At 38.2% G+C, this 14,616-nt stretch overlaps 1 protein-coding gene across 3 annotated transcripts in view; it reads right to left on the reverse strand.

Annotated features, from left to right (window-relative positions):
• Positions 1–9,583: 9,583 nt before the first annotated feature.
• Positions 9,584–14,616, reverse strand: part of LOC119547699 (centriole proteome protein 16) — an 80,262-nt gene continuing 75,229 nt past the window's right edge. Inside the window, exons 2-3 of one of the 3 annotated variants that reach the window (XR_005219241.1) lie at positions 10,496–12,085; positions 9,584–10,267 (exon numbers count right to left, since the gene is read on the reverse strand). Coding sequence is in view for 2 of the 3 variants with exons in the window: in XM_037854671.1 (XP_037710599.1) it covers positions 11,722–12,085 (364 nt within the window). In the remaining variant the exon portion in view is untranslated. Of the gene's footprint in view, positions 12,086–12,918; positions 13,881–14,616 lie in introns of all 3 variants that reach the window. The other 2 variants (XM_037854672.1, XM_037854671.1) reach the window with 2 other exon arrangements.

Consider the following 14,616-nt stretch of genomic DNA (forward strand, 5'->3'; position numbering starts at 1 on the left):
ATTTTCCAAACACTGTTTCTGCTGTGTAGATTTGTCTTAACAACTGATTTTGATCAAGAAATATTGATTCAGGAGAACAACAATGCCATTTTAATCTACAATATTTTTGAAAGAAACTAATTTTTCCTAGTTTTATATAGCGTAAACAATTTGATTTGTCTTATTAGAAAATAAACAAGTACTACTTATAAAAAATAATAAAATAAAAACTCAAATTTAATTTTATTAGATATTATAGATTTAAAATGTTCATAGGAACTTACTGCCGTTTGTTTAAAACGCGTTGAAATTTGTTAAAGTAGCCACCTTATTTATAATATTTTAGTTTATGCTTATAGCTAAGATAAAATATTTTAAAAATACAAGGATTCTCTTTAAAAATAAGAGATCTAAATCTTTTTTCGAGTGCACAGCGTAGTGAAGAATGAGCTCGAGCCCGAGATAGTAGCCATAAAGCATGACTCCGGCAGGCGGCGATATCCTTGAGTGCGAGTCCAGTGTGCCAGGCCATTAGCCGCAAACGAGAAATGAAGATTATCTAAAAGATACATGCAGCAGCAGCAGCGGCAGCAGCGACGGCGGCAACAACGATGACAACAAAACAGCACCGAACAAGTTTCATTACAACGAAATTTTCGGTTTTGTTTTTCGCTGGCCCAACTTGGCTGCCATTGTTTCTGGCCTATAACTTATGCGCGCGGCGGCCAAAAGCTGCCAGCTACAAGCCTCAGAAGTACTTCCCCCCCCAACATGTAGTACATATGCAGTGCAAGGCCCCCTTTTGACCAAGACTTACCCAAAAGTTCCAACTTCGGTCTCGGATTCAGATTCAGATTCAGAGCCAGCGAAGTTCGCTTTTTGTGGACCGGTCTCTGGCATTGAGGCGCCATTGTTTGGCATAGTTTTCATGCCCAGCACCAACACAGCCACAAAACACATATGCACCCGGTTTGCGCATAGTATAGTTACAGTTACAGGCCACCGCCGACGGGCGGACAATGGTCTGGTCTCGCTCCAAAGCGCCAAAAGCAACGGCCATGGCAGCAACCAACAATGATGCACTGCATCGAATGTAGTGCTGGTCACACTAGAGATGGCCACGTGAACGGCATGAGGGGTGGGCACACTAAATTTCAATTTGTTTCTATTTTACTTTAGAAATACTGTTATGTATCTAAAAGGATACACATCTTTTAACTTAATAAACATGTGACAGACATCATAGACCTTATAGTGTAACTGCCTGATTATTGATTATAATATAAACAAAAATTGCTCTTACAAAATATGGAAATCTATATGGAAATAATTTAAATTATTAAACAATTTTATAAATTGCACTGAATTTTTTTTTTAGTATATAAATGATGTTATTTTAATAGAAAAAAGTAATTTCCTTTAGACAACTAAAATTAAAAAATGTGTTCAGGTTCCCACACTACAAAATCCGTTCATCTCTAACAAAAACTGTGTGGCATTGTCTCCTTTTCTGGGCTATCCTGCTCTGTGTAGTGCATAATTGTTTTATTAGCAGCATTTGCCTAAGCCAAAATCTATGCCGGATTCCTTGCCGACACCCACGGGTGCTCCTCTTGCCCCAAACTACCATTTCTGCGGGGCTTTCGTTCGTGTATCTTGCAGATACGTGCACTTTGTTTGGCACTATTGCCCAGTGGCTTTGTTTTCGAACTGTAACTGAAACTGGGCTACGAGCAGAGCAGGAGGAACGTGAGATGGGAACTTGGGCCGAAAAAGTGAATAGCAGATCGAGGGTTCCAGGTCGTTCGGGGGAGTCCAAAAAAGGGCGTCCCCAATTCAAACATGTATCTATACGGCGGCACACAAACATGGGAGTACCCGATAGCAATCGAGGGGAAATGCGAGATTGTTGATGGCCCCTGGGATGAACGGAGGAAAATCGGATTGATTGGTGAGTGGAGCTTCGAGCTCGGATCTCGGATGGACTGGCCTGGGCATTGTTATGCACTTGCAACTGGCATTCATAATTGTCCCACAAGATATCCAGCCATGAGATGGAATTTTCATCAGGGTTGCGTTGGGGTTTAATGCCGGCACACACGTAGTGTTGGCAAATTGAAACAAAGCCCTCTTATTTCCAAATCAAAAATGCCCTTAGCCGGGTGATGAATTCAAATTATGTAGATAGAAAACAAATGTTACTCCTCACTTTGTGTTTCGGGTTGCTGAAGAACACTTTATTAGATTAGATGAAAATTGAATCCCACACTGGAAGAAAATGTATCCTTTATAATGATAAATTATTTTAAAATCATTTAATTGTCTTCAATAAAGTATTGATCGATTTCACCGCATGAAATAATTCTAGTGAACTCGCAATTACAAATCATATTTCAACATTTATTTTCTAATTGATTTCATTTTTAATAAATAACATGGCAGCCATTTGGTTTTATGATTTGTGTTAATCGGCAAAAATCTATCCATAAAAGACTGCTATTATAATTTATTAACCGAAAACGAATGTATGTATACTATACATTGTACAATTTAAAACAAGAGAAGGTTGGAAATTTAATAACTCATTCCATCGATAACGAAAGTAAAAACTTTATCTATTTGAAATATGTGCAAAGCCCAGTTAATTCAGTGAATAATGGCTTGTGAAAACTTTTTTATTTCGATTTTGGAGTTTAAACAGCTCCTCACATCTGACAGTTTAATTTGCAATTTTTCTTATGGCTTTGGTTTCCTTTCGGCTGACTAAAACTATTGATAAACCATGATAGTTAATTCTCCCGGGGCTTCCGGCTGCAATTTAACTTTGCTCAAAGGCGACTTAAAATTTGATTTATTGCACACTCAAGTCGAGCTGTCTGTCGCTCTGTCAGTCCCTCAGTCCGTCATTCAGTCAGTCAGTCAGTCAGCTGCTATGGCTGCTGGTGGCTGATGATGGCCAGGCTATCTGTATCTGGTGGATAGTCTGCTGCATAATAAAAATAAAAATTTTGAACGCTGGCATAAGAGCATAAAAAAGCAGCAAACGGCGTCGAACAAACAGGAGCGTGTAAAAGTACTGTAACTTGGCCGGTTCACCAATAAAAACAACAGCAGTACGGGATGAGGATACTGCTGCGCTGCTGCTTTGATCAATCAAGCGTCAAAATTATTGCCCCGTGCCAGCGCCAGCGACAGTTCGCGTTGCAAGTTCGACTAGGTGCACTGCGAAAACGTTTTTTCAATCGCACCGATAATTAATCATTTAATTTTAATACATTTTTCTTGGGCTAAAAAAAAAATATTAAAAAAGGAGTTCGCTAAAGACCAATCAGTTTATTTTTCATCATTTATAGCGGAGCATTTAATAATAATACTAATAATCTTTTCATTATAATCTTAATCCCCCCAAGAATGTATCCAATTTTCGTTGTCCTGTTACCCTTTTAAATATTTTTTTGAATTCTCTTTCAATATTTTTTTATTTTTAAGTTTCTCGTATGGTTATAATCTGTAGTGGTTATTTTTATATTTTTAATATCTCTTCAAGAAAAAATATTAAGAAAAAAGAAATCATATACTTTTTTCATAATTTGTTATTTCAATAATATTTCCAATTTTGGGCAAATTAGACGTGGTAAATATAAGTTCTTTTTTATATAATTCATTTTTTAAGTAAATCAAAAAATTATTTGTGAGTGTAGGAAAGGGGGTGGAAATGGGGAGGGGGCAGAGGCGTACGGGGGCGTGCATGGGGGCGTAGCGCGGATGCAATTATAACATTTCCACGTGACGCTTCATTGGGCCGCGTTCGCTCGCTCATTCGGCTCCCAGCGGCCTGCACGGATATCGGGTCGAGTTGAGGCGAGTTGAGTAGAGTTGAGTTGGTCGTCGGCAGAAGCCGTTAGTTGTTGTTCATGGCTAAATGGAAATTTATTGCCCACCAGCAACGCCCACACAGCTGCCACCAATTCCAGACCCCAGAAACACACACTCAACTCTTGCTGTTGCAACTCTAATGAAAGCGAATCGCATGGGGTTGAGTTCACCGAAGTACAGTGGAATGGAATGGTGAAGTGACCCCAGGACCTAGGACGTACATGGGTCTCAAATAGATCGAGCAGTTCCAAGGACCATAACCCATTTCACCTGCTGTCGAAAAACTACACACATGTCTCTATAAATATTCTTATTTTTATTTCAGAAAATCAATATTTAAAAGTAGTAACAAGTATAGCTCATTGAAGAGGTTAGTTATTTAAAGGTTCACTTTAAAGTATTCTTAATATCAAGAACATTATTAAAAGGTATACTGATCTATAAGGATGTATAATTAAAGAATATCCTTGTTTAATTTAGCACCCTTATCCAATTTTTAAATATTTTTCTAGTATATTTCGACTGGTCCTTCTTAACTTCACTTATTTTTGAGTATAATCCAGGTTGATTTGAATGAAGTGAACCCTTGATCCGTTTTCTGAGTGCATGGGGGTAAGACCGGGATGATCCAGCTTCGTGAAACACAACCTGAGGGGCCGAACGTGTGTCGGTCCATTCTGGAAGCCATCACATAGCCATGGCTCAAGATGTGCCCACTCACACAAGCAGCAGCGATGAGGAGGATGTGCCACATGGACAGCATGGCCAACTTGGAACTTGGAGTGCGAATGGAAGTGGGAGTGGGCCATGTTGTTATTATGCCACCGGTGTGGCGCATAATGCAGCTTATCTAGGGAATTAGGTAAAAAGGCTGACGAAAGCGGCGATATTGCTGCTGCACATTGCAATTTCGTATCTTATTACGCAAAGTAACTTGGCCTGACTCACGCCGCTTATCGTTGGCCAAGTGTCCTGTCCCTATTCCATTTCTTTTTCTTGCCCTCTTTTTTTCTCGTTCAAGGATTTACGACAGCCAACGCACAGTCAAAGTAGCTAAGCGAATTAAAAAAGTAAACTCGAAAGTAAATTAAATGACGGCCAAGTTGAGGACGGAGGAAATGAGAGGCGGCTCAGCCAGCTGATAAGGCGCTAAGCCCGGGAGAAAACGACAATGGGTAAGAAAGTGGAGCGGGTATATATATCTCAGGCCGAAGGATCAGGGGCTGGAGCGGCCGGCGACCGCAGCGAGGAAAATGTTTTAAAATGAAATCACTTTTAATGAGTCATTCAAGTGGCATGAAGACGGCAACAGACTCGAGTCGCCGCCGCTCCGCTCCTCAACAGTCCACTTCACTGGCCCGAGACTACTCTGGTCTCGACTCGACTCGACTCGACTTGACTAGCCAGCCAGGCAGCATAAAAATAATCATTTTTACAGCACAACAAACAAAAAGAACATCGGAAAAATTATGGTTTTGCAGGCTGGATTGTGAGTGCTGAAGTCCTTATACCCTTGCAGTAAGTTAAGCGAATATTTTCCATAGTAATGCCATTGAACATTAGCTTTTCCGGCTTAAATACTTAGTATTTTATTTTACATACATGAAATTTTAGCTGCTAATCTACATGTTTTGCTAATTGAAAATATTTCTTATAGGCAACGCGGTTAAAACGTTATCTGATTGTTAATATTTTTTAGTACAAGTTGGGTTTTTAGTAGTCCAATGAGAATTTTAGTTTTTATTTGTCTTGAGTTCCCAAACCTAAAAACCTAATATACTATTTTAAGGTAGATATTCTCAATATATTGCTTTTCTTATAAACAGTTTTTGTTTTAGTACAATGCGAAATCTAGTAAATTTAGAAATTGTGTTTGTATTTGTTCTTAAGCTTTCTTATAAGAATTGCGACTAAAAACCTTAACTGATGATGAGTATTTCCCGATGTTAATATAAAACAAGTTGGTTTTAAGTAGTCCAATGTGAATTCTAATGCTTGTTGGTCGTGAATACCTAAACTTATAAACAAAATTTATTATTTCAAGGTAGATCATCTCAAAATATTGTGTTTCTTCTAAACAGTTTTTGTTATAGTCTCATGCGAATTCGAAGTAATTCAGAAATTGTGTTTGTAGTTGTTCCTAAGCTTGTTATTATGATCTTAAACTTTTTATAGAATGCTTTAAGAAACCCTTATATATTAATAAATGATGATATATCGATGTGAAAATGAATAGTACACCGCAATATCTTCGTTCTAAGCAGCTCTTAGAATTTAGAATATAATATTAGATATACCCTCTGCTAGGGTATAAATGGATTGCCACGAAAAGGAAGGCAGAGCAATAATAATTTCGCGTACGGACACTGCCAAGTGGAAGCGCCAAGCTCCAGGAAGCGTCAGTCGCCTCCGAACGCCCCCGCAGCTTCAGATGCCCCTCCCCCGGCCCCTCACCACTATCATTGCAGGAAATCACTGGCAACAAGTGGCCACGACTCTCGCGGAGATTCAGCTCCTGCGGCCATTTCACTTTGCTTTTCATTTTATTGCTAATTTTTTTCCTTTTTTCGCTCTACCAGTGAGTTTTTGCAAATTATAATGACAGCCCCCGGCCCAGATACAGAGTACGGAATACGGAATACTGTCGAGTAGTCGGTTAGTGTCGGGTGGGCAGGAGGGGCCTGTGGGGCTGGTCAATGAGGGCGAATAGACATTTAATGAAACGAAACGACAACAAATTGTTTAAACATTATTTGCGCTTTCCCTTTGCCGTTTCGCCTTTCCTTTCCGTTCCTTGCCTTTCATTTCTTTCTGGACCATCTTTTTTATATACGTTATTGTTAATAAACAGACATTACAAAGCAGATAATGAACGACAGGGAGCTCTAGCACCAGGCACTTGGCAGAATGGAAATTGAAATTGCGGGCGCTTTGAGAGGAAACTGGAAAATCATTCATACAGCAATTTGTCAAAGAGATGCTAGATAGAATTCAGAAAAGACTCAAGGAAGAGAAACTTACTTTAAAATGAATTGGTTAATTAATACCCAACTAATTGATAAATCTCTGGAAACTCTGTCTGTAAAAAAGCAATATTTTTTTTTGGATTTTACGTAAAGTAAATAAAAATTGAATTCCATATTTAACATTTTTTTCTAATATTTGTTTCCAAAAATTATCACATTTTTTTAATTCAAAATATTTGTATATATAATATATTTTTTCCAGATACCAATAGCTCATTTTTTTATTTAATACAAACCTGTAAAATCATTTAAATTTACCATGCTAAATTTATTTAATTACATTGTGATTTTGGGAATTTATTGAAGTAATTCTTCTTTAATCCTCTTCATCGACTCTTAATATAATTCTTTCAACTTATTAAATTCCATGCTATTTCTTAACATTTCAAAGTTCTGCAAACTTTTCGGTTTCCATATTTCCATTCCTTTGGATGGATATTTGAATCGTGTCGCCAGTTCTTTCGACTGTGAATGATTTCACTTAACGCTCTCGGGATAGAAAAACAATGTTATCGCTTAATACTTATATTTTCCTGTCATTTAATTTCTTTTCCACTTGGCTCTCTCCGCTTTCTTTTCCTCCTTTGACGCTGGCCGGGACTTGGGACTCACTTCCAGAATCCGACCCGGTTTTATGATTCTTTGTTTTCACGCCAAACGATTTTGTTCAGCGCGATGCCAAATAGAAAATCATCATAATTTTCCTTTATTACCAGAGTTTTTACCCATTTGCCATAGTTTTTTCCATGCTTTTTATGGACCAACTTTGTACCGATTTCGCAGCTGTAGTTGTAGCTGCAGCTTTAATTGCCATTGTCATGGCTGGGCTTGCTCATTGCCGTTGTCATTGTGTGTCACAGTCTGTTCCACCCAGACCCATTTCCACCCTCCCTCATCACAAAAAAGGGGGAAAAAATAACTTTGTCGGAAACTCCTTTGATTTGTTTTCAGCACAACAGTATAAAAGTTTTGTATGAACGAATGGAGGACCCGCACTCATCCTTATTCCCAACTTCTTCCGAGTGAGGTGAACTTTTTGAAGACAAAACATTTTTGAGTTATTAATGAAAAGTTGTTGTCTATCCGGTGTACACATGAAGGGAAAGAGTCCAGGGGCAGGGCTTCAGTTTATACAGGGAATACACAAGTGCTAACTAAATGTTATGCTTTCATTATGCTCAGTAGCCCCCACAAAAGTTTCCCATCCGACCAAGTTCCGGGCCAAGTTCCTCCTGGTTATTGGCTTAGCTGATTTTTCTCCTGCTCTATTCAATTTGGGTTTCACTCTGAATTCTTACTTCCTTTTTTTTTCTACCGACACGCATTTGTTTGCCTAAAGTGCAGTTTTTAACTAACTTGTCTAACGCAACTAATGAAAAGATTTGTTATTAGTTTTGGTCTGGTAGAAGTGCAAAAAGTGACAGGAGCCGCATCAGCTGCCGTTTGGTAACTTTGCCCAGGGAATTATACATAAACATTGGACCAAACCGGGCAGGAAGAACATACAACACACACGATTCGCAAAAAAAAATATAAAAAGAAATATGCTCGCAACTTGAAAAAGTAAATAAATATTTGAGCAACTTCTTATGGCCAACTATTTGTTTGGCAGACGAAAAGAACAAGTTTTGGGCCAAGCCGGGCAAAAGCAAAAAGGTGTGGAACTTTCGAAGCCATTATGTGAAAGTTTTATTTCTCCTCAGCCAGGGCCTGGCAATCGACAAGTTTTCCTCTTGGGTGGCTCCAAGTTCGGCAGGAATTGGATTGGCAAATTGTTCGGCACATAATTTTAGAGGCAATTTAACAAAATCAAATTCAAGATAAATTCTTTCGACGGGAATGTGAAAGACCTGGGGGTACACTTAAGTAAACATTGGTTCTCCATTACCAAATATTTCAATAATTTTAAATAGTTAGTTAATTCCACAATATAATCTTGTGGTTTCTTGTTTAAGTTGTATTATTTAACGCCATTTTAGACAGATTCCACTTATTCAAATCCATTTTATGAATGGCTTTCGCTTATTTGCCATAGATATTTCACACTTCCCAGGTGGTTCCAGGCAAACAGTTAAGCTGTCCAAATGGCTTGTTTAATATATTAATAAAAGCCATTCAAAGCCTTGTTCGAGCATCTCTAAAAGCCACCTAAATATGGTCATAACTATAAGCCAACTGTGGTCATTGTTCGCCACACAATTGGCATATTAAATTACCGCTTTTATAGCGTATATTTAACATAACACTAACACTAACTGAGGCTATTTTTGGCCTTGGTTATCTAAACAGATAATTAAGTCCGCTTTGAGCCGCGGCTGTCTGCCAGCTGATTGATTGACTTTATCGGCCGTTCGAGCGGGGCCTTATCAACACTCCACCGGAGTCAATCTTTTTGGCCCGGCCCGTCTCCGGCCCTATCAAGATGCAGTCAGAAAATGCATAAAAGACGTATCTCACGGCAAACGACAATAACAAGAGCCACATCGCAGTACTACACACCGCAAGAAGGTAGGTAAGAGTCTCAGATTAAAACGAGTTCTTAACGGCAATCGTGTAGGCCGAAGAGTGCCATCTTTATGGACAGGTTAAGACAACTTCCTGCGTCCCTCGACCTCCCATCGCCATCGAGGAGTTACTTGATCGACAGTCCAACATGAAAACGAAACCAAAACGAATGACACACCACAAGACATTTCATGGTATTTTATATAAATTAGTTTTTTATTTCCAGATCTTAAAGTTAGTTAACAGAGTTATAAATGAGCTGAGGTAGTTACAATACATTCTTTTATGTTTCTCTTGGAAATAATGTGAAAACATTAAAAATATAAGGAGTGTAAGGTAGGACATTTAAGTGATATTAATAATTTTAGTTCTCACAGTTTTTTGTATATCGTTTAAAAATATTTCAAATTTGAAAGCCTTATATCTGTGTATAATATGATTATTATTTAAAATAATACAGAAATTCCTTTTTAAAATTATTTGGAAATGTTCTTAATAACAAATCATTTTTTAAGATAACAGTGAATAACTGTATTTTATACAATTATTCTTTAAAGTAATAGAGGAATTCCTCTTAAAATTATTTGGAAATGTTCTTTACAATAAATAATTTTCTTTTAAGTTAATATTTTAGGCGTTTAATAATATTAGATAAATAATTTCCCAACTGGTCAATCAATTACATTGACTTTTTGTAGCAGACTTTTAGCCACATAAAATGTATCCCAAGTGTTGTCACATCTTCAGGAATTTATTATCCACAACATCTGGCATCGTTCCAGGTGATTTTTTTTGGCCTGGACTCTCAATCAAGCGCCGGGAATGATGGCCACCCGCATTCTGCAGTTTATGACACTCTGTCACACCAAATTTCCAGGCGGCTGCATACACGTAACGACATAAAGAAACAATTTAAAAATGCATGTAGTAAACGTATAATTTGATTAATAGCGACAGCTAAAATAAAGAAAAAAGTTCAAAAAGAATTATTCATAAATGTTGAATGTGTTAAAATGAATTATTTATGACATTACATGCAAATCAAAGTTTGCAACAGTGGCTTTTCAAAATTAAAATATTCGATTTTTTGTTTCTGTTACGTTCATTACCTGCTCATCAATTTGTAATTGGATCCCATGTTATTCAACAAAAAAAAAAAATCTAGGATGAAAAAAAACATTTGTTGCCTGAAAAATTCATTGTTAAATGCTGTGAACGAATGCATATTTATTGCTGAAATGATTTGTATGAATTATTTAAGCTGAAAAAAATCGAAAATCAATGGATTAATTATGGTTTCAGCTTCCACTCCATTTCCATTTCCAGATCCAGTGACCAAACCAAACCAAACTACAACAATAGCGCCAAAGCCTGCGAAAGAAAAGATGGAAAAGAACGGAACACGAAAAAGTCTGGGCAAGAGTGCCCGGAATTAAACCTATAGGATTAGGTGGGTCTGGGGAATTGGGAGTTGGACGTTGGTTTCAACACCGCCACTTGGGTATTTGCCGGCAAAGAGAAAGGGGCAAAAGAAAAGGCTAGTAAAAAAAATAGCAAAAATATATATATGCAAGCATGGAGCTGTGAAACACGCAGCTAGAAAAATACTCAGAAAAAGCCAAAGCTCCGGAGTTGTGAGCTGAAGCCGTACCTGCAGGTGAAAATGGATTCTGAAAATTGGGTTAATTGATGCTTAGTGTTTTGCCTCAGTGGCTGGGATGAGTGGGCGTGGGTGGTGTTATTTAGCGCCAAGTGGCTAATAGTTTTTGCCACCCCTTGTCGCTTGGCAACCGGAAGCGGAAGCCGGAAATGCGCACAAGGAAATACACACAAACATTGGCACACACACACACACACAAAACATACCAAGTTTATGCTAAGATTTTCATGAATACTTGACTTGAGCCAAATTAAGTGTGGCCAAAAGCATAAAAACTTTTGGAGAAGAGTTGCCATATCGTTTTTGTTAAGTGTAATCCAAATTTAAAGGTAATCCTCTTTTAAAATTCAATGAAACTAGGGGCAGTAAAAATGTAGATTTAAATATAAAGCTTTTTAATTTTGGTTTATATGCATATAAATTAAAAAAATTTTATGTAGTGGAGTATGGCCACAATGTTTATTTTAAAATGCACAATTAAATCGAAATTAAGGCAAGTCAGTAATCGGATTATATATTTTTAACAGCAATTTGGAATAAATTTTATTGCCAAGTACCACGCATAAACGTCCTAGCAAATACCAAAATGGCAGTGTTGTCGGGGGGGGCTAAAAGGTTGAAAGGTCAGCTAAACAGCCACGTAAATGCCAAATATATATAAACGGGTAATTAGCATTAACCCATTGTCGAATTATACACACCGGGACTGCCCTGTTCCGTGAGATTGGCAATGAGAGTGGGTGGACCACTGCTCAGGCTGCCGCCACCTGCACCGCCGGTGGAAGCTGGACCTGCACCACCCGCTGCAGCACCACTTCCGGCCACTGAACCACTGGCAGCCGCCGGATCAAGAGCCTGGGCGACGTGCAGGAGCAGCAGCAGTAGGGATGCAAAGGTGGCTCTAAGCGTTGGCCGCTGCCTCATCTTGCAATTTGGTATTTTGGCTATGTGCTTGTTGTACTCCCGCACCGGCATCAACATGTTCCATTGGTTGTTTCTTGGCTCCCTGGCTCCGATGGCGCTAATTGTGCACAATGCTCTGCGAAAAAACAGGGGGGATTTCATTTAATAATTGATTGGCTTTGGCTTAATTGCACTTGTCTAAATGTGGCGGCAAAAAAGATCTAATATAGGGTTGTTTATAATCAAATTAAATTATATATTTTATTATTTGATTTAGTTTTTTAAAAAATACTTGTTTAGTTTGATATAAATGCATCTCACAGATATAAATAACCATCTGCCACTCTACCAGTGGCAGTTGCAATTAATGTACGTTGCAAGTTTATTGTTGCACATCAGTCACCCAAAAGTATCTTATGGTTACGCTTTGTATCTCAATGTTGCAGCACACACACACTCTTTACCAACTGGTTGCAATTAAAGTTTCTGCAGTCCTGTTCAACCGACATCTGTTTGGCAGATACAAAATGTATCTCGACCGAACATCAAAATTACACATTTGGCATATAAATTGCTCAATTTCATGTACTTTGCCTGTGTCAAATTGTCATTATACCGACGCACAAAAACACACGCAGCGCTAATGTATCTTGCAGATACAATTGCTGAAATTGCACTTTTAGCACTTAACCGAACGAATGGTGTGATTTTTTCTGAGAATATCAATTTGTTTTTGCAACGATTTATAGCTTTTTCTCTACTTCTCAACGAAATATGATTGAATTTTGTTTATCTGAAAATTATAACACTTTTTTTTATTGGCATTTCAGTTTTGAGAATTCAATTTGTCTCTTTGATCATATTAAATTTGTTGAATTATAAAAGAAATTGAAGCATTTGATTAATGTTTATTTTTTTACAACTTTTAGCACTTGATCACATTGTAGGTGTGAGTTTTTATTGAGATACCTTTTGGAAAGCTCGTTTTATACGCGTTTCACTGTCTCAAATTATCGATTTATAAACGCGTTATGTTTCTCCAAAAATAAAAAAAGATATGTGCACATATAGCACCTTGTGCCTGCCTGTATTTTGGCCGTCTTTAGTTCGTATCTCTTTGTTTATATTTATGCATTGCACTTGTGCCAAGGGCTTTCAGCTTTTTACTGTTTTTCTTCGTTTTTTTTTCTTCTGCTGGCGTTGCTTTTGTTACATTTATAAATGGTTTAGAGCGCACATGTGCCGCACAGCACCCAAAACACACACGCACAGCTGTGGCAACAATTTGTAACTGTAGCGCATTTATAAACGCTGGCTGGCTGGCTGGTTGGATGGCTGGATGGCTCCTTCGTTCGATGTCCTTGCTGCTGTTTTGCTGCTTTTCCGCTGTTCTGCTTTCTGTTTTCCGTTTTCCAGTATTTCCCAATGTTTACACACGCTCAAGAACTTTTTGTTGGTCGTCAACAAACCATCAAGCATTTGCGTTATATTGCTTATCAGCGACTGAGATATGGTATAGTGTATATGGGGTCCTGGTCCTCCTTTTCCCTTTCGATGCGGTTTTGGTCTCGTATTTGATTTACCCTTCGGTGTAAAGCGGAAAACGTGCTCACATGCGGCCCATCTGAATTTTCCAGACCTCAGTTCGCTTTTGTTGTTTCAGTCAATTGCCGGCATTTTAAAAACGCATAAAATTGCTTTATGTTTGCCTTGCCAGTCGTCTTCTTTTCTCTCTTTTTTTTTTTTGGCTTATCCTCTGGCGTAAATTTATGCAAGGCGCCTTAGTTAGGGGCCACAAAACTCGGATCGCACATGACAGACGTCGAGACGCGTTGGCGTTCGGATTTTTCCTCTTTTTCCATTTTCCTCGGGGCAAATAATGCTGGCTGGCTGCACAGCTGCAGTTCAGGTATCTTCGGCGGTGTAAGTATCTGTAAGTGGTGCATAAGTGGCAGAGAAATGTTATTGATGATTTATTTGCATTTGGCATTGATATATGCTAATGTTTTTTCCCTCTTTCCCTCGAAATACAAATACAAAACCAACCCAAAAAAAAAGAAAAGAAAAGAAAAGAAGGTTCCTCACGGTTCCCGACCATGGATTATGTTATCTTTAAACGCGGCGGCCTGTTGGCTTTTCAATTTTTCATGCCGCCGCAGCAAGAGTAGAAATTATTATGGCATTTTTCTCCCTCTCTTTTTTCCCGGTTTTGGCTTTCCTTAAAGTCATTTTTATTTGCATTTCGTGATTTCGAACAGACAGATAAAAAAAAGATAGGAACGCGCTGTGTCAACTCAAATATTTGATTTAATTCCCTGACATAATAATTAATCACTCGGCACCTTTTGGGGGACGTGCATAACCCCGGGGTCTCGTTTATTTGTTTATAATTAAATATTATTTGGCAGTCCAAATGAGACAGCCAAGCCGAGTGGCATTTATCAGTCATTCACTTTGGCTAGTTTCGTTTTAAATGCCTTTTTTTTCTGTTTCTTCCATTCTTTCTCCCTTTTTGTTTAATGAGTTACAAATTTGGTTTTTCAGTTGTTTAATGGCTGACAGCATTATAGATTAGTGGCCGAAAGTTTTTCTAGTCCGCTACCCCTCCTTTTAAACTTATTTTCTGTTTCCATTCCATGTCATTTGCATGGGATCTGGGAACCGTTT

This window comes from Drosophila subpulchrella, chromosome 2L (genome assembly GCF_014743375.2).
Source record: "Drosophila subpulchrella strain 33 F10 #4 breed RU33 chromosome 2L, RU_Dsub_v1.1 Primary Assembly, whole genome shotgun sequence".
In the NCBI taxonomy this organism is placed as follows: Eukaryota; Metazoa; Arthropoda; class Insecta; order Diptera; family Drosophilidae; genus Drosophila; species Drosophila subpulchrella.